Raw genomic sequence first — 19,908 nt, forward strand, 5'->3', positions numbered from 1 at the left:
AAGTCACCTACTGTAAATTTTAAGAGAGAATGGAGGGAGATCTGACATTAAGGGATCTGGGGATGGAGAGATGAGTGAGCATGACTGATAAACTCAGGAAAATGTAGAGCTTCATCAGAGAGAAGGTAAGGGTCTCGCTGACAGGTGTAGGAGTCAATCAATTGTGTGTGTGTGTGTGTGTGTGTGTGTGTGTGTTGTATGATTTGACTTCACAGCAACACCATGAGGTAAATAGTAAAAATATTCTCATCCACTTTTTATGATGATGAGAAATTAGGCGACTCACTCACAGTCCTAAGACGTTAAGCAACAACTTGGATTCCCAACACCTAGACTCCGTGTCTATCACATGCTCCTCTACAACATGCCGGTACTTGACAGAACTGATGCGGTGGTAAGTAGAGAAGTGAGAAAAATTAACACGTACTTCCCCCCACTGCTTGGCTTTCTAGCGGGTTGTTTTTTTCTCTTGTCTCCAAGGGTGGCAAGGCCTCAGGACTCTGCAGAGGGGCTCATGTGACAATTAGGCAGCTGCCTGGTCCCATCAGAGGGGGACAGCTAAAAACTCCCAAGGGCACACCTTGCCTCACGGTGTCCAAGGCCTTCGAGACCTCTGTTCCTGCATCCTCCATCAGCGGCCGAAAACCCCCTTGGGGAGACTTTCTTTTCTTTTATATGAGTTCCAAGGGCCCTGCTGAACAATTCAGACTGCACGGAGTCCTTTGAATCCTTTGTGCACCCCACAGGATGCTCGCATATTTGTCACTCACTCAAAGAACAGTAAATCCTTCCAATGCGTCTTCTTGTTCTGTGTGTTTGTGTGTGTGTTTCAAGTTTCTCAGCTTTTTAGGGTAAGAGTATGACACATTCACCTCCAAACATGGAAGTGTCTCAGCGAGAGGCACTCTGAGAAAATGCATTTGAAAATGGCATTTGTTGGCTTGCTGGAGCCAAATACGGCCACCTCATCTCTTGCTTGAAACCCAAACAGGGTGACTGCCAGTCAGGGATTCCAACCAGCTGGTGGAATTGGCCTGCACAATCTGACAAAAGGGATCCCTTTTCCTCAACAGCAGCTTCTCCACCTCTTTCTCTCCCCTTTTTGCTCGAGAACGCACAGTTTTGCACTTGTCCTTCATACAAATAACTGGAGGGTGGGAATTATTCAGAAAGCTCATGTTCGACACCCCATCTGTTCATTTCTGACGGCAATATATAATGTAAGGCTATAAAAACTTGAAAAATAATGCAACATAAAAAGGGATTGACTCAGCTCCAAGAGGCCATAAATGGTAACAAATACCACTGGATGATTTATTTCATGCTGTAATCTTTACAGTAAGTCATCTTTCAGACATTTCCTTGTGACAGGTTTTAATAATATTAATGCCCAGAGCAATCCAAATCATCGCCAATAGACGTATTTATCAAGCTGCCAATCCGAGTAAATGAAATTCTATAAGCAATAATGTAACATGTTTAAAGGAAGCTAATAAAACAAGTCAGCAGAGAAATATTACTTCAAAGTATTCTCTCCCTCTAATCCAGTCCTGTATGTTATACAGCCAACATGCAAATCTTTCCATACTTGATTTATTGCTCCAAAAATACCAATGACCTTTTCCCCAAGCTTCTGTATATTCACTCTCACACATTCATAAAGCCTGCCGTGCATCCTGCCAGAGTTGCTGAACACTGGAGTGCTTAGCATTTATTGTTATGTTTGTCTTGCTTTTTACGCAGGTACTTGATTGGCAGCTGCAGTGGATAACATCTAAGTTTCCAAGCCTTATTAAAATGTAACAAATATCCGAGCCATAAACCGATCTTTGCAGGACCCATTCTAGGCAGGCCGTCCAGAATACTTGAGAAAGTGACTTGAGCAAAGTCCCGATGGTTCACTAGTTGCCAGGTAAATTTCACATGAGGGGAAAGCCAACCTGTGTTTTCCTTCAATCAGGTTTGCTTCGCTTTGCATTAATTATTTGTTATTCATGCAGATCACAGTACGCCAGCTGTTAAAGCATTTGGCGTTTCAAATGCAGCTCAAGATCTGCTTCCTGCAGGAAGCCTTCCTTATTAATTTCACTCATTTTCTGATCTCTAGCGCAATAACTTCTGCTAATTAATGAGTCCATAAAAGCATAATGCACCTCAAAAGCACTCACCAAATAGTAGATGGAAATACAAAGTGTATCCATTTATTTGATCCATTCTACAATGAACTGATGCATCCTTTTCCCTTGCATATCACACATATGCTCCTTGGGGATAGATTTTTTTTTAAATGTTTAATGGGCATCACAAGTGTTCACCATGACACTGTGTACACTGTAGGGGCACGGAATTATACATATTTATATCTATATCTATGTCTATTATACATCCTCTAATTGACATATTAGTTAAATGTGTTTACTTACGATGATTATGGTTCTTATGTTTATATGGAGTAGATAATGGGAGTAGATCCATTATCTGCACTTCCCTGCTTCTTTGAGAACTGCCTCATCCCCCACAAGTGGCCATGTTTGTTCCAGATGACTCTACTTCCTGGATATGATTGGGCAAGTCAGGAAACCTAATTTGAGCTGAGCAAATCACACCCTCTCTCCCTATAATCAGAAACTGGGATACTGGGAATCTTGTGACCTAGTTTATAGTATCAGAGCTGGGATGCGGCTTGAGGACAGGAGTAGCCAGATTCTGCAGAACAGGGATACAGAAGGCTTCTGTGCAGAGAATGAAGCCCACAACCCATTGGGGATGCAGCTGGAGAGCACTGGCGCAGGGCACACAGGTTCCAACTTATTGGCTCCAGTCTCAATGGAAAACATGCAGTGCTTTCTCCCTTATAGTTTTGCTGTTCTGTGATTCCTTATTAGGTATTCTTTTTGTCTTTCTTTAGTTTAAAATAATTTCTGTTGTTTGCAAGTGATTGGACACTAATTACAATGTTTATTTTTCACTCATTCAGCTTTATAAAAGACCACATGAGACACACACTTTGGTTTGAAAGGACTTCCTTCCTTGTAATGGGAAGCCACGTTTTTATTGGATATGAATCAAATACAAAGCCCTTTGTAGCTTGGTAATCCAGAGTATTTTGAGTTGAGTTTTGGAGTGCCCTTAGAACAGAGTGGGATTTTCTTAGACAAATACGAGAAGGGAATCACATTCTAGGAATATGCACAGGTCCACGGCAGGAAAAGGAAAATGGTGCATATTTGGAGAAGTGGGAAAATATAATACTGTTTGAGCCCAAAGGAGTTTTCTGAGAGGCAGGGACCTTAGGATGAAGGGTATTATTAAGGATTCTGATCTCATTCCTAAAGGTATTGACAAACCACTGAAAGGAAACAGTACTGTAAAATTTTCATGTTTGATACCTCATTCTAAGTGCAATAGAGGAATGGATGAGGAAGGACAAGAGGAAATGGAAGGAGACAGGGTGGACCAACATTTTCACCAGTGGTCCAGGGAAAGAAGATGGTGGCTTGGGTTGGGATGAGGATTGGAGATGGAAAGGGTGGAGAGACTTAAAATATTTTTAGGAGTTAAACAGAGAAAATGAGACAAATGATTGACTCCAGGACAGAAACCTATCTCCCAACTTCCTGACCTGTTCCTCTTACCTTTCACCAGGGTTGCCAGCCCAGATATTGGCTACTGATAGATCTAGATTGCTTCACTGTTGGTTTTACTGTTTGTTTTGCCTTTGTTTTTGCCTACCTTAGAGTGTGTTCCTGAGTGCAGTGAAGAGACGCAGGTTATAAATCAGGCACTTGGGGAAAGTATTAATTTTAGAATTGTTTGCCCATTTGGTACAGTGAAATTGGTTCCAGAGTTGTTACTTTTCCTCCTTCTCCAATTCTTATTACTTCTTTTCAACTTCAGTGCTCCCGTCAATGATGTCTCGCCTTGTACACTGTGATTCTCAGAGTGAAAACAAGCCAGCCAGGGGTGGTATGAGAGTCACGGGTTGGGATACAGTTTGAAGAGGCCTCCCATCCCCTGAAAATTTTATTCTGTGCCCACATACATACAGCCACACTCCTGGTAATCACTGTGTTTATCTCTTCTCTCATCTTCTGTTATTTCCAGGCTTAGAAAAACATTACGATGAGATCCAGTGGTTAAAACAGTAAGATGAGGAAGAGTAAAGGGCGAGTACAAGAAGGAAAAAGAGCTGGTGACAGATGCCCAGATCTGGAGGTGGACCTGAGAATATCTGGCTAAAGAGTGAGAGACTGATGGGTTAGGAATGGTGTTCCTTTGCTTCTACTGCCCTAACAAGGGAAATGTTCCAAGTGGGCAGGTAGGCTATGAAAGTCCCTCTGGAAGGAGGAATATAATCAGGGATGACAGAGATAATCTACTTATGTGGATTGTAAAAACGTTTCTCATGTGCTCTTCCTCCTGGTCCCAAATAACCTTTAAGATTTAGAGTCACCTGACATAGGCCTGTGACTTTGAAAAACAGATGAATGTAAACTCACCTAAGATGGTTTTTGCCTGTTTTGTTGAATAATATGTTCACCTTTCCCTCCTATAAATTAACTGTTTAAAAAAAAAAAGAAAGCTAGAATCCATATAAAGAGGTCAGAAACTTTTGCCATTGGGTTCATTGATTTTTTTTTTTTTCCCTACCTCAGAGTTTGTTCCTGGGTGAGCTTAAGGGATGCAGATGAAAATCAATGGCTTGGGGTGGGGTGTGGGTGCTGAGAGTTGTTCCTGGAAGACTGAACTCATAGGCCAAGCAGATACTTGACCTGACTCTACAAATCCTTCCCAGTTATCTTCTCCCTCTGAGCCATCTCTAAGTATCTTAAAACTGGTTTCTGGTGTTGATCCACAAAATGGATTTCTCAAGGATTAAAACAGAAATAAAGTGAGAAAAAAAGGAAACATATCACCCACGGTCCTGGCAGCTCAATACCTACATGGTGAGTAAAAACTGAAATCAGGGACATTTAATTTAGAAAGGCCCAAGAATATTTGGACCTACCCTACAAACAGTGGAAAGCCAGGCACTAGGCTTGGCTGACTGTAAAATCTCACAGACTATTTCACTGGCAGCAAATCTAGCTAATCAGTATGAAAATGCTTTTCATAAAATATTATTTTAAGCGCTGGAAATATTAATGTGTTCTTACTTGTGGTAAATGCAAATATAAAAGTCTTAAACATAATAATCATATCAATCAATCAATAAAGACTGTGAACATTTTTATGTTGTTAGACCATCTACATTGTTCTCAGTTACGAAGACATACCTATGGTTTGAGATGCTACCCTAAATCAAAGTCTGTAACGTCTGCCACTCCCCATTTCCGGCTTCTCTAGATCTTTCTGTAAATATGTATACATGTAATGTATGTATACATAGGTGTGCATGAAGTATAAATGTATAAAGTAAATCATATGTATATATATATGCACAGACATATGTGATTTACTTTATTGATTGATTCTCATATAGCAACCCCAGAATCTTCCCCCAAAGAGTAATTTATCCACAATGTAGGCACAAGCAATTCTAAAAAATATGTATTAAAAATTTCTTCCATTATCTAAACTGAACATTTTACTGGAAGTTTGAGACTGAAAATGGCAGCTTCTCTCATACTTATAAATTGCTTTATGATTTTTTTTAACCAGCTTTTCCCCACTGGTACCTTAAACACAGATGAGATAAAATAATACCTACACTTCATTATGAGGAAACCAGAAAGCAGAGAGGCAGCAGCCTGTATGGGTTGAAAACAGCCTCCAGGCGAGGGCTAAGCCTTGCCTGATGGACAGAGGCTCCTGAGGCAGAGAAGGCCCAGCCGCCCAGCCTGTCAAGGGCCAGCCTAGCACCTTATGCCATCTCGTCTGAGGGCGGAGCTGTGTTCCCAACATGATCCTGGGAGTGGAGGAAACTCTGGGTTTTACAATAAACATAAGGGGTTGTTTCTTGTCTTTACTAAAGGGTTCTCTACAGAAGTATGTATAATAATCTATTCATTTAGAACATAAAACAGAATAAGATTTAGGGAAAAAAAAGTATGTCATTTCCACATGTTTTAAGCAATATGACTATTGCTTAAAGACAGATGGGCTTATAAATAAAAACAAGAATAGTGGCTACTCGGCTTTTCTCGGGGCTTTGAGAACGGAGTGGGTTTTCAAGGAGCCAAGTTATTTAGTTTACGTTTTAGCATTATCTGCAGCAATATTTCAGAGTGAAATAAGTAAAATATCTGTTCCTTTTCACTTGGCAGCAGCAAAGATCTCAGGGAAAAAAAATAAATAAGAAATATGCAATCCCCACGGTGTAATCCCAGGGTATGGAAACTCACTTCTCTTAAATACCTCCCTCTGGCATAATTGACTTTTCATATGCATTTTAATAATGGCATTTCAGCAGGTTGCAAGGGAATTTTTTTTCTTCTGTTGTTGTTGTAAATTATGGTTTGGAAAAAAAGTGTTATAAATCTAATTACATTTTAACTTATATTAACAAGTCAGCACAATCTTCCAGCATGTTTACCAAGCAATTCCAATATTTACAGCTGACCTAATTGGTTGTGGGGTAGAAGCAATGAACAGTATTTTATTGTCCTGAGAGCTGCGCATGTGCTGAAGACAGCTGCTGAGGCCTACGGCTACCCAGCGACCCTGAAGTTTTGCCTGCCTCGTGTTTGCTTTGCCATCGTTGTCAATTAGCTGAAGAGAACAGGATGCGGGGAGGGAAAGGGAAGTGGGTCTCAGTGTAGGGAGAGGAGGAGTTTGGTAAAGATGCCTTTTTTCAATCCTCTCTTGACAAGAAAGATTTTCCAATTATTTGGGGACTGTTACAGACTCAAAATGAAACTGTTGTTGGCAAGTTTGGGTGAAAAGTTATAAATAACTGCATTAAAGTCAACAACGTGTTAGGTAAACATCTGACACTTGCTGAGTTGAGGACAATCATGGCCCCGCCCTTGACTTTCACTGTCTAAGCCACCGTGGTCTTTAGGAGCCCAGCAAGGGACTAACATAGGCTGGAACTCTTATAGTCTTAGGTCTTTGGGGAAAGGGTTAAAAAAAGTAATTGTTCCACCTAGGCAAAGACCATATTGCTTCATGGGGAGACAGGGACTGGGTCTTCCTCTATTACTAAAGGTGAGTTCTGCAGCAGCTTTATCACCCCTCAGATTTAAACTGAAATGACATTTATCTCTAAGTCCTCTGTCTTTCCTCCTCGTACAACTGGTGGTAACACAAATGAAGAATGCTAATAAGTTTTTAGTAGAAAGCTGCTTTGAGGTGAGTCTCCAGTATGTGGGTTCAATTATTCTGTGGGACAGTCATGTCTCCTGTGTCCTGATAATTGCTAACATTTATTGAGTGTTTTACTCTTGCCTAGGAACCTGGCCAAGAATCTTACACTTAGTCTTCTCATCAGCTCTGTGAGGTCGGTGCCACCTGTTTGACAGAAGAGGGGTCTGAGCCACAGTTCAGTAAGTGCCTTGCTCATGATCACAGAGCGTAGGAAATCACAGAGCTGAAGTCTCATTCTTGACAGTCCACTTCTGGCATGCCCACCTTACCCATGGGTCTGGTGGACTCCTGCTTTATCACTCCTGCTGCAACCTAAAAACTAAAATGCCATAGCACACAATAGGCTTTGATGAGTGATTTTAGATATACCTGAAAGGCCCTTATTGAAGGTCACCTAAAAACATATGTCCCCTTCTGGTTGATGCCTGAAATTCCCTAGTTAGGGAGATTTTCTTAGCTGAAATCCCTGATCCCTGATGAAAAAAAAATCTATCTCTGGAAGGGCTAATATTTTTTTGAAAGTGATGTTTGGTTCAAATAGCAGATGTTGATGGGGATAGTAAGTACCTGGGAAATACAAATCCCAGAAAAGGATGGTGGTGAGTGTCAAGCAGAGAGCAAAGAATGCTGAATAAAAAGTCTGTAACCAGGGAGCCTGGGTGGCTCAGTCATTGAGCGTCTGACTTTGGCTCAGGTCGTGATCTAGTGATTTGTGGGTTCAAGCCCCATGATGGGCTCTGTGCTGACAGCTCAGAGCCTGGAGCCTGCTTTGGATTCTGTGTCTCCCTCTCTCTCTGCCCCTTCCCCACTCATGTTCTCTCTTTCTCAAAAATAAACATTAAAATTTTTTTTTAAAAGTCTGTGACAATTTTTCCTAGAAACTATGTAAGTCACGTCTCTAGTCTTTGAATAGAGTTTTATAAAGAAAACTAAGCTTCCCATAATCTTCACCTTGTGTTGTTGAGTTGGTCTTTTATATATGCCCTTAAACAAACAAGGTCTCATCTCTTTTAATAGATTATAAATGACAAGAATGAAAACATGTAAAAACTACTTAATGCAAATAAATATATACACTCCATAAATGATCAGCTGTCCACTGTAATTTTTATTTCCATATTAACAAAGCTGCTTCCTTATCTTCCCACCCAGCTACATTGATGGAAATTTCCATACCCTCAAGTCCTAGAAGAATTTGACTTCATTTTTCTTAAGACCTGTCTACAGGTTAACAGAAAGGTTGAAAAAAGGCCTTTGTCCCTCCTTTATTACAGCCTCCTAAGCTAGTCAAATAGGGCAAAGAAGACAGGAATAATGGAAGGAATATGCTGAATTTTCCATGGTATTCCGCTGACATTTTTACAATGTTTATTTATTTTGAGAGACAGAAAGAGAGAGAGAATGAGCAGGGGAGGGGCAGAGAGAGAGAGAGAGAGAGGGTGAGAACCCCAAGCAGGTTATGTGCTGTCAGTGCAGAGCCCAACACAAGGCTCAATTTCACAAACCGAGAGATCATGACCTGAGCTGAAATCAAGAGTTGTATGCTTAACTGACTGAGTCACCCACGCAACCCTATTTTTAAGTAATAGCAACAAAATATTGTTTGATAATCTGAATAATTCATTTATTTAATGAATACCTAATGAATTACTCATATATATACACACACATATATATACACATGTATATATACATATATATGTACACATATGTACATATACTTACATACACATATATATATACATATACTTACATATACATATATATATACATATATATATATATATATATATATATATATATATACACACTTTTATAGTATTTTTGCTAGAGTCGTAGCACTTTGATTCTCAGAAATCCAATTTTTGGCTATAGGTACAAGGTAAGAACTAGAAGTTCTTTCCAAATTCTTATTCTTCTATTTACTAGCACCCTAACTCTTTCATTTATCTTTGGAATTCAGGCCCATTGTGCTTAAAAATATCATTTCTACCTGTGTAGGTGCATGTCTATCTTTATCCCTATCCACATACCTATCTATACCCCTAATCATGCATGATGCATTTGTATTACCATTTTCCTTGTATTTTCTACTGAGACTTGATGAAGATACGTATTGTATTCATGACTGACACACACCCCTGCTAGGGGTTCCGGCATATTCAAATGCCATCAGTTGCAATGAGGAAGGCAACTTGAGAGGTTCTAGAGTCTCCAAGAATGCAAACATAAGTGCTATCTGGACTCAGAGAAAGGTAGATCAAATGCTGGCTTATACACTATTAAGCACATGTGGATTTCTAGAACATGATTTGAAATCCTATAGTAAAGGCAAACTCAATATGCATATAGGAATGATATAATCAAAGACCACTTTTGATTTACTAGTTATGGACTCCATTTTATTCAAATAAAGAAGTCTCTGATTATCTAGAGGGAAAGTCATTTCAAAAGCTTAATACGGAACGAAGAAAGAAAAGTACCCACTCCGGGCGCCTGGGTGGCTTAGTCGGCTAGGCTTCCAACTTCAGCTCAGGTTATGATCTCACAGTTTGTGAGTTCAAGCCCCGTATCTGGCTTGGCACTGGTGGAGCAGAGCCTGCTTGAAATTCTCTGTCTCTCTGTCTCTCTCTCTCTCTGCCCCTTCCCCACTTGTGTGCTCTCTCTTTCTCGAAAGAAAGAAAGAAAGAAAGAAAGAAAGAAAGAAAGAAAGAAAGAAATCCTATCACTTAAAAAAAAAAAAAGTTCCTGCTCAGACAATCTTATATGCTTAGTTTCTATAGAAATCTCAGGATGTGAGGACAGAAGAACCATGTGTGGTGATTTATATCCAATATTCTGACTCTGGAAAGACCCTGAAAACTGGTCCTCAGTAGATGTTCAGTCATCACAGTCTACAGGATGGTGCTTCTCTTGCCTGGAGAATCCGGGGCACAGAATTCAATTAGGTGTGTAGAACTGAGAATAAAACGGAAGGAAGGATCCAGCTTGCCTAATTCTGTGTCGGAGGGTAGGGTGAGGGTGCATAGTATCTGGAAGTGAGTGATTAGATGGGCAAATGTCTCAGGAGTCATCCCTGAGAATAATTTATACAAGGGCTGGGAGTGAGTGTGCCGAAGAGAAACAATTTCTCCCAGTTAAATGGATTTCCCCATGTCCGTATGGATGATGTACCTCTGATACTAACAAGCTTCTGGCCTGGCAGATGATATAATGGCAGTTCTGCTGGATGCTCTGTAATTTGCTCAGAAACTAAAGACTGCCATGAAATCAACTATTCTGGAAGGAGCTGAGAAACGGCCAAAGAGAGAGCTGGAATTGCCACGGAAAAGAGTGTTCCAGAGGGGGAACAGTGAGGTATGGGCAGATATGGACACGGTAAAGTGACTGCACCAGAGGGAGTTCCCGTAGTACAGGTCTTCACTGAAAATCCTGATGATACACTCTGTTGAGCTGATGGGCTATGGATGGTGGGTGGTACACAGTGAATGAAATTGTGGAAGGTCTGGAACTTCACACCCTCTCCCCCTGAATGTGAAAGGAATTGGTTGCAAAAGCATGAAAACCTAAGAGTCAGGGAAATAGTGGCAGAGGAGGATGGGGGAGCAGAACAACAACATGACCCATTTTGCACTTGCTCAATTTAGGCTCTCCATAAGAACTCAGCATGTTTTATCCCAATTATTTAGGTCCTAATAGTATCTCTATTTTGCAGATGAGGAAACTGAAGCATAAAAGCTAAAGAGGATGGTGATCCAGGGTTCATGCCTGATATATGGACAATGCTCATGACCGATATCTGTGACACGCTTGACCTTTAAAGAGATAAGACTGGGTTGGATATTAAGAAAGAGAGAAAAAATGACATGCATGGTCTCCGGTCCTCTAAAAGCACATGGAGAGTATGAAGATGAAGTTGATACCATATTTACATATGATCTTAGTCACAGGTTTCACACAGATATAGTGGGAAGGGAAATTATACAGGAAAGTTCAATATCTAGATTTCAATATAGTCTGTAGCAGTTGAATTAAAGCAGACCCAGAGGGAGGATTTCTAGGGAAGGGCTAATATACCCGAAGAAAACAAATCTTTTTTATAGGAAATGGTTTCTTCTCCTGACCCAGGTCTATCATAAACTGCCTAGAAATTTCTGCTTCCTCTTGTTCATTTGATTAGGTATCTGTCAATATGTACTTGAGTTTATAAACACCTATTTTTAAAAATACTGAATGACTTAGTGTGGTTATTGTGTTACTGGTCAGTCACAACATGATATGAAATAATTGTATCTAAATCTTCTCTTTGTAATACCTCATTAAATCAGTTTTACTGAAGAAGTGAATTTTGATAGGAGAGGCAGAGTAAATAACTCAGTAAATAACTATAGAACAGTAAAATGGGTAGAACTCTCTCAAGCTCACCCAAAATAGGGTAGCCAATAAAGAAATTGGAAGTGAGGGCAAAGGGGATCCAGGAGCAGTTGAAATGTATTTTTATTTATCATAAAGTTTTGCATAAGTCTCACTGGATCACCATGGAAAGAAAGAGGAAAGATTCATCTTCACTCTCTCATGTTACATGAATCCCTTGATTTAACGACACAGAACTCAAGTGAATAGAGCTAGTGTTTGTTTACTTACTCAACAAATACACATTTAACTAGCATCTATTAAATAGACTTTTGTGTGCTCATCTGAGAACCTAACTGCTATTTATAACATTGCTTATTCTATGGGAAGAGAAAGACCCCAGGGACACAATGAAATATTGGACTATAACTTTTGTATAAGTTAGGGCTGTCTGTATTGCTTCAGTACTAAGAATAGAAGATGGTAGTTTCTCAACTTACTGGAAAACCCACCGGTGGGCTGAAGATTACATCTTTAAAAGCACCAAGCCATTGTCAGCAAAACTATAAATAATGTTATGCTGTTTGGGGTATGTGAATGTAATACTATTAACACATCAAAAACGGATCACAAATAGCACACACCACACATTTTACATTTTTCCCCCAATCACAACTACTTAACTCTATTAAGTTATCAAATTTATTTTACTACTTGTTGTTACACAGAACATATGTTTATCAATTTAATAGCTGGAGTTATCTTTGCCCTGCAAAAAAAAAAAAAAAAAAAAAAAGAAAGAAAAAACTAAAACAAAACAAAAACACACCCTATTTTATAGTACTAAGTGGGATCAGGATCTGTCATTGATCCTATTAACACTGTACTTAAATCAACTGAGCTAACCAACTCCATTGATGAAATATCACAGAAATGTACCCACAAATGGCACTTATGTATATAGAAGTATTTATCACTGTCTAACCAGCAGGACTCTGATTATTTTTTTTAAAAATATGTAGCTCATGTGAACATATCTTGCTTTTCAATTAAGAGGTGCAGATGAATTAAGGATCATCTTTAAGAGATGATCTGGCTGGCTAACTTTCATGATCTCTGACCTTCTTTAGGAGCTTTTAAAGCATATTCAGGGATTTCCTGGCCAGATATAGGGCTGAAAGGCCCAATCTATGAATGGACCATGCCATCTAGACCAATTCTCCTTTTAGATGTCTGCTTTGAACCACTTCCTTATTTACCATAGACAGTGCAGGTATTTAAGACAATGGAAAACATACCAATAAGTGATTTTTTTGTAACTGTACTAAAGAATAATGAGGAAAAGTCTGTCAAACTGAATGCCTACATTTACATTTAAGGATTTTCTATGGCTTTTTGTACCCATTACTTGCCAATGCTCTATTATCACAGAAGATGTGGAAAAGGATGAGCACATAAGCATGGCTGAAGCACTTCATGTGTTATCCTCAATGTTGTCTTTAAAGTCTCAAAAGCAATTTTTAAATGTGAATTATGTTTTTGTAACAATTGTGCATTAACATAAACAGAACATGGGGTGCCTGGGTGGCTCAGTTGGTTAAGCGACTGACTTCAGCTCAGGTCATGATCTTTTGATTCGTGAGTTCGAGCCCCACTTTGGGATCTGTGCTGACAGCTCAGAGCCTAGAGCCTGCTTTGGATTCTGTGTCTCCCTCTCTCTGTGCCCTCGCACTCTGTTTCCCTCTCTCTCTCAAAAATAAATAAACATTAAAAAAACCATAATCATCATGTATACACAAATACACAGATGCACAACACCAATAGCCAAGAAAGTATTCTTGAGACATTTGAGATGTTCTTTCATACAACATGCTAGCACACATTCTCACCTCTGGTCAGGCTAGCTGGCACATGGAAGGCTCCGGGTTTCCCCCATGCCTTGCCCATGTCATGACCTTCACACAAGTTGAGATGCCCATTCTCTCCTACTTTTCCAAATCCCACCTGCCACAGGAAACTTTCTGGAACAATCCATCCACTCCTCACTGACCTCTTCTTCCATTGCCCTCCTGCCAGAATTATCTATGTAGCACTTCAAGGAGTACTGCTTTATTTGAACTCTGATTTATGTTACATAAATTCAACTTGTTTACCCAACTAGATTGCATGGGGGTTGAAACATCATTTCTGTATCTCCAAACACATCAAGCAGAGTGCCTACTTAGCACATAGAGGCACTTAATAAATCCCTATTTACCAACCATTTAAAAAAGAAACTTGCAAACCTCAATTATAGTGAATAGCTGTTTTGTTGTCATTAGGAGTGTGAATTCCCGAAATTCCATAGCACTTTCCTCCACACAAAGTTCTTAATCCTTTCCCACAGATTATCTCAGTTTCCTAAAATACTGAAATAGAAGGCAAGGAAGGGCAGAAGCTATAATTCCTAGGCCTGTTATATTCCTCTTGGAAAATGTGGAAAATGCGCACATGAAGAGGTGGCACCTTTGGTGGCTCAGACGGTGACACCTGCCTCACCTGTGGGAGTGGTAGGGTGAAAACCTCTGTTAACCAGACCCAGCTCTCTGGAATACCCAGTTAAACAGAAGCATGGTTCTTCATATATTAAAAGAAGGAGGTGAGTGGGGCACCTGGGTGGCTCAGTTGGTTAAGCGTCCGACTTCGGCTCAGGTCATGATCTCACCGTCCGTGAGTTGGAGCCCTGCATCGGGCTCTGTGCTGACAGCTCAGAGCCTGGAGCCTGCTTCAGATTCTGTGTCTCCCTCTCTCTCTGACCCTCCCCCGTTCATGCTCTGTCTCTCTCTGTCTCAAAAATAAATAAACATTAAAATATATATATATATTAAAAAAGAAGGAGGTGAGTTATTTAAAATAAGATCAAGGATCAAGGATTTTATTTAAAAATCTACATCCTTGATAGGTTATACACTTACTACATATGCAGCCCAATTTTGTGCACCTTCCCAGGTATAGCACTTGATAATCACAATAAGGAACATCTGATGAGTACTTACTGTCAGCCAAGAATCAAAGAGCTTTAAATAACTAATCTCATTCAATTGTTACAAAACAAGAAGTGTTTATGACTATCATACTCATTTAATATAGCAAAACTGAGATAACTAGACAGCCTTTGAACTTAACCCTAACCCTACCCCACACCCACATTATGTAATGCCGGTACATATTGACCACACTCTACTGTTAATACAGTATCTACCTGCAGATAATCACAATTCTCAATCATTAAAAATTTTTCCTAGTATAGTATAGGTACTAAATTGAAATGTTGCCAACATATTACAAAACTATTCACAATGAACTTTGAAGCAATAGAACTTTTAGATTAACCTTCTATTTAAAAAAAAATTTAATGTTTATTTATTTATAAGACAGGGAGAGAGACAGAGTGCAAGCAGGGGAGGGGCAGGAAGAGAGGCAGACACAGAATCCGCAGCAAGCTCCCGGCTCTGAGCTGCCAGCACAGAGCCCAACATTGGGGCTCAAACTCACAGACTGCGAGATCATGCCTGAACTAAAGTTGGACGCTTAACTGACTGAGCCACCCAGGTACTCCATCAACCCTCTATTTAAAATCAACTGAACAGATCGCCCTCCACTGCCAACCCTGCATTCTTGTTAATCAAGATTTTAAGGCACTAAAGAACTGCAGGAAAAAAGAGAGGGGGAGAAAGAATTTCTTGACCCTATTTTGCCAATTCAAAAACAAAAGCAACCTCATCATCAGTTTGTTGGAAATAGGGGATGGATTAATACTAGAAATTGGGAATAATTGAAATTTCACCCCAGTCCACCTGCCTAGGGTACCTGATCTGAGAGAACACTGGGCAATGACCTTTGGTTGTCACAAGTATAAATTTCTCTGAGCGATGTTGCAAGGAAGTATATTTATTTAGCTTAATGATATTGGGAGAAGCAGAGATGAATTCATGTAGGTGGGGAACAATTCCACTGGCCACTATCAGGGCTGATAAAACCAATATTCTGGTTTACATCACATTGGTATTGCCCAAGGATCCTCGGAAAACGAGAGGGAATCGGTTCTCTGAGGCTCTTACCTGGTGGCGAAGCTCACGTTGCTCATCAGTCTTGCCTGTCCGAATGGCAAATCATCACTCTGTGTAGAATCAGAGAATTCCCTCATGCTGCCTCTCTTTACCAGAAGTGTTGTCCCTGCAAGAGCACAGTAATCTTAATGAGCCAGTCTATCTTTCTACAAGGCATTTTTGAACCACTGCTACTGCCTGAGACATTTCTAGGCCCCCGACTAGGGAGAGGGTAGAGATCCTTAGCCACAGACTAATTCTAAGAGGATGGATTATAGAAATCTCTTCAATTTCCTTCTGCATGGTTAGAGAGTGGGTAGAAAATGATTGTGAGGATTTCAATACCATATGGATGCCTAAAATAAGCACCTATTGAGTTGCTGCTCTACCTTTCTAAGACATCACTCTAGCTCACCCAAGTGTAGCATCCCAGGGAGCTTCCTGTTACAGACAGGGTCTACAGCCACTATGGGACTCCAAGAAAGGATCACTATGCAAGTCCCCTTTTCCGTTCTGCAGATACTGCACAGGCTATAATTTATTCTCCTCAGATACTGCCTCCTTTGCTTTACTTTTCCTTCAAGGAAGGATTCCTTTATGATTAATTTCAGCTTTTGAAGAATCTTGATCTTGCATGGGCGAGGGCTCAAAATATCTGTGAATTTCCAATCTGGAAATAATACAAAGGGAAATCACTTTCTCACCTGCAAAATGGGAATGATACTGGGACTTCAAAGGGTGACTGTGAAGATAAATGCAAGAAAGCTTGAAATTTAATAATGAAATGAGCTATTTGCAGCTGCTCTGAGATGGAAAAAAAAAAAACTGACACATGAACCATTACTTCTCCAGTGATGCCATTTTTATTCCAGAACCCAGATTCGACTTAGGAATTCTTTCAACACACTGGGCTAGGACATCATTATTGGTCAATCAGAATTGGCACTTAGTATTGTGATAAGAAATATCATTCTAAAGGATGCCTGGAAGTTACATGCTTCTCTTTCACTCTTCAAGGACCCTGCATTATCTGCTTGCCTGAACCAGACTGCTGGGTGATCAGAGATTGGGAACTGTCTGAGAAGAAGTTATCAAGGAGATGGACAAAGTCAAAGAGTAGTTATCACTGTTACTCTTCCTCCTTGCTTACCCAAGTGGAGAAAAGAAACACAACCTTTTTCTCCTGTGTCAATTTAAGAATTATCTGCGTACTCAGACTACTCAAAATGAGGAGTTCATGTAGAGCAAACCTTTATTTTTTTTTTTTAATTTTTTTTTCAACGTGTTTTATTTATTTTTGGGACAGAGAGAGACAGAGCATGAACGGGGGAGGGGCAGAGAGAGAGGGAGACACAGAATCGGAAACAGGCTCCAGGCTCTGAGCCATCAGCCCAGAGCCCGACGCGGGGCTCGAACTCACGGACCGCGAGATCGTGACCTGGCTGAAGTCGGACGCTTAACCGACTGCGCCACCCAGGCGCCCCTAGAGCAAACCTTTAAACCCACATATCACCTGGTTTGGGACAATGGCCAACAGAAAGAGCCACAAAAACATCTTGGTATCCCTCTTCTTTTGATGTAATTCTTTCTGACCCATTCTAATCCATGGAAAATATCAATTGAGTGAAAACACACTTCTAGAAGAAGAGACACCGCCTTTGGATATGGGATTTGTCAGCTTCAATCAGCAGTAACTGCATCACACAGGTGTTCTAAGAGTCAAGTTTAAAATGAGACTGCTCCCTACCTGTAATCCCCAGATGCCTTCACTTACCTAGGGTGGGTTGATGGGGGTTTTCAGGTTGACTGGTGTTTCCTTATTTCCTGGTTACCTTTTGCCCTGGGGGGAATGGCTCAGGGACAGAACATCTGAAGAAAATTCTGAGTGAGGATTGGTGTGTCAACTGTCAATCTTTAAAGGCTACCCACTGAGTACAGGTGATAGAAGCTGAACTATGGAATGCAAAGGGCAACATGCCGAAACTGGCTTAGAAATGATGGAACGTTCAGGAAGTCTCTGCCTTCTCAAAGCCTAACTTGGCAGCCAACATTTGCCAGGTATTAAAAAACAGTGGGAGGGGATAAGTGGGTGAGGTAAGTGCTATGTATGAACCCCTTGAAATTTTTGCTAAAACTTTGAATCTTCCCTTGCGTTATTTTTAACAAAATCTCTTCTGAAAACACATTAAATATCTGTATAATTTTGGAAACTTTCCCAGTTCTGGAAGTATGTGCATGTGGGGGTCTGAAAGAGAAGCCTGTATGGTGGCTGGCGACACCTCTGGCCTTGGGCTGCCTGCCTGAAAGTGAAAGGTTAACTGGCACACGTGACCTCTCCTGGTCCTGGTCCCTTCCAACTCGAATTCCGTAATCCTAATGACCATCACAAAATGTCTAGAAGTGTTCTCTCTACCAGGTTGCAGACAGGGCAGTTAAGAATGTGCAACATCTAGGGGCGCCTGGGTGGCTCAGTTGGTTAAACGTCCAACATCAGCTCAGGTCAGGATCTCACGGTTCATGAGTTCGAGCCCCATGTTGGACTCTGTGCTGACAGCTCAGAGCTTGGAGCCTGCTTCTGATTCTGTGTCTCCCCCTCTCTCTCCCCCTCGCGTGCTTGCACTCTGTCTCTATCTCTCAAGATTAAATAAACTTAAAAAAAAATTAAAAAAAAAAAAAAAAAAAAGAATGTGCAACATCTATTATTGCCCCTGCCCCCAGTTTCTATGTTGCTTCAAACGACTGAGGAAAAAGCAAAGAATACCAAAGTCCTCTATCTCAAGGCAGTTGATAAGCAAATGAAGTTTCTCTGATTACATTCTAAGGCAGTCTGATCATTTTAATATATATTTTTATCTATCTACAGATGACAATGTGCAAGTATTTTTTCATATTTTAGGCAAGAAAAGAACGGAATGGATTTTTGCCTTAACACTCTAGCTAGACTGTTAATGCCCCTTCATGATCTCCTATGACCTCCCTACAGATATTCCAGAGAAGGTTTATGGATAAAGCATCAGACCTCAAAAAAGGACATGGTATCTAATATATGTAAATTATTTAAAAAAAAAGTCCCTGTAAATGGCCAACATTTTGATTACGTTTCTCTCTTCTTCAAGAAGTGATACCCTTGAAAGCCACGGGCAAACATTTTCTTTTTTGGCTTACATGATAGGACTGCATGTGAAGACATACTTCATATATGGATAGCAGTAACTCTAACCCTTTCTATCTCATCCAAGAAATCTTATCATCGCCCAAATAAGCAAAAATAATTCCTATATTATTTGGATAATCATGAATCTGCCACAATTTCCTAAAAAGCCAAATTGTTGCAATTATTTACAAAATTTAATATTTGGCCACCATTGTGACACGCCTAAAGAGTGGTATCATGTATTCTGGATAGGAACCGCTACTCTTAGGAGATAAAGAAGACGCAGGACAACAGAACATGCCAATGCCTTAGTCTTGCAAAAGGAGGGATAACATTCATCCATCTGTTTATTTATTTCTTTATATATCCATTCATGATCAGAAGTTTTTTCCAAGAAAATTATTATAGCCATGAAAGATGGCATAGATTGGCATAAAAAGAGGCTAGATCCAGGGAAACCAGCCCAGAAGCTATGGTAATCACTGGGATAAGAAATAAAGAGGGACACAGCTGAGGTGGAGATAGACACCAAAGGCTGGAGAAACAGAGCCCCACTTTCAACTACAGTATTAGAATAACAACTGTCACAAATATAGGAATACAAGATATTTGTACATGACCTTGGTAGGCTTATTATCAAGTTGCTTTCCTTTTTACTGAAATTCAGTGGGCATGTGGTCCCTGACCCTGCTTTAGAGAAGAAGAGTCACCTAAGAACCCCTTTTATTCTCTTGCCTACCTAAGGCCACTGGTGCAGGAGGAGAGCTTTGACCAGATTTCAGAGTCGCTAGGTAAGCCAAGCCAGGGAGACCAGCTGATAGATTCATTAGGGGATTTCTATCTCAGCCTTCTGGGTTTGCAATTCTCCTCCCTGGGAAACACTGTCTGGGGTGACTCCTGTCTTAACAAGGTCATTTAGTCTTGGATGTTTATGAAAAAAGTACCCAGGGCCAAATCTAAAGAGAACTGTGAAGTGGGGTACATTCAAGTTTGGACCATGGATCC

The 19,908-nt window shown here is 40.3% G+C and overlaps 1 protein-coding gene across 1 annotated transcript in view; it reads right to left on the reverse strand.

The window, feature by feature from the left end:
• Nucleotides 1-19,908, reverse strand: part of KCNU1 (potassium calcium-activated channel subfamily U member 1) — a 149,109-nt gene that overhangs the window by 55,078 nt on the left and 74,123 nt on the right. Inside the window, exon 19 of the mRNA XM_086703723.1 lies at nt 15,762-15,876. Within this exon, the coding sequence (XP_086559849.1) occupies nt 15,762-15,876 (115 nt within the window). The remainder of the gene's footprint in view (nt 1-15,761; nt 15,877-19,908) is intronic.

This window comes from Puma concolor, chromosome B1 (genome assembly GCF_028749965.1).
Source record: "Puma concolor isolate L17-30 chromosome B1, mPumCon1.1.hap2, whole genome shotgun sequence".
NCBI classification, from domain to species: Eukaryota; Metazoa; Chordata; class Mammalia; order Carnivora; family Felidae; genus Puma; species Puma concolor.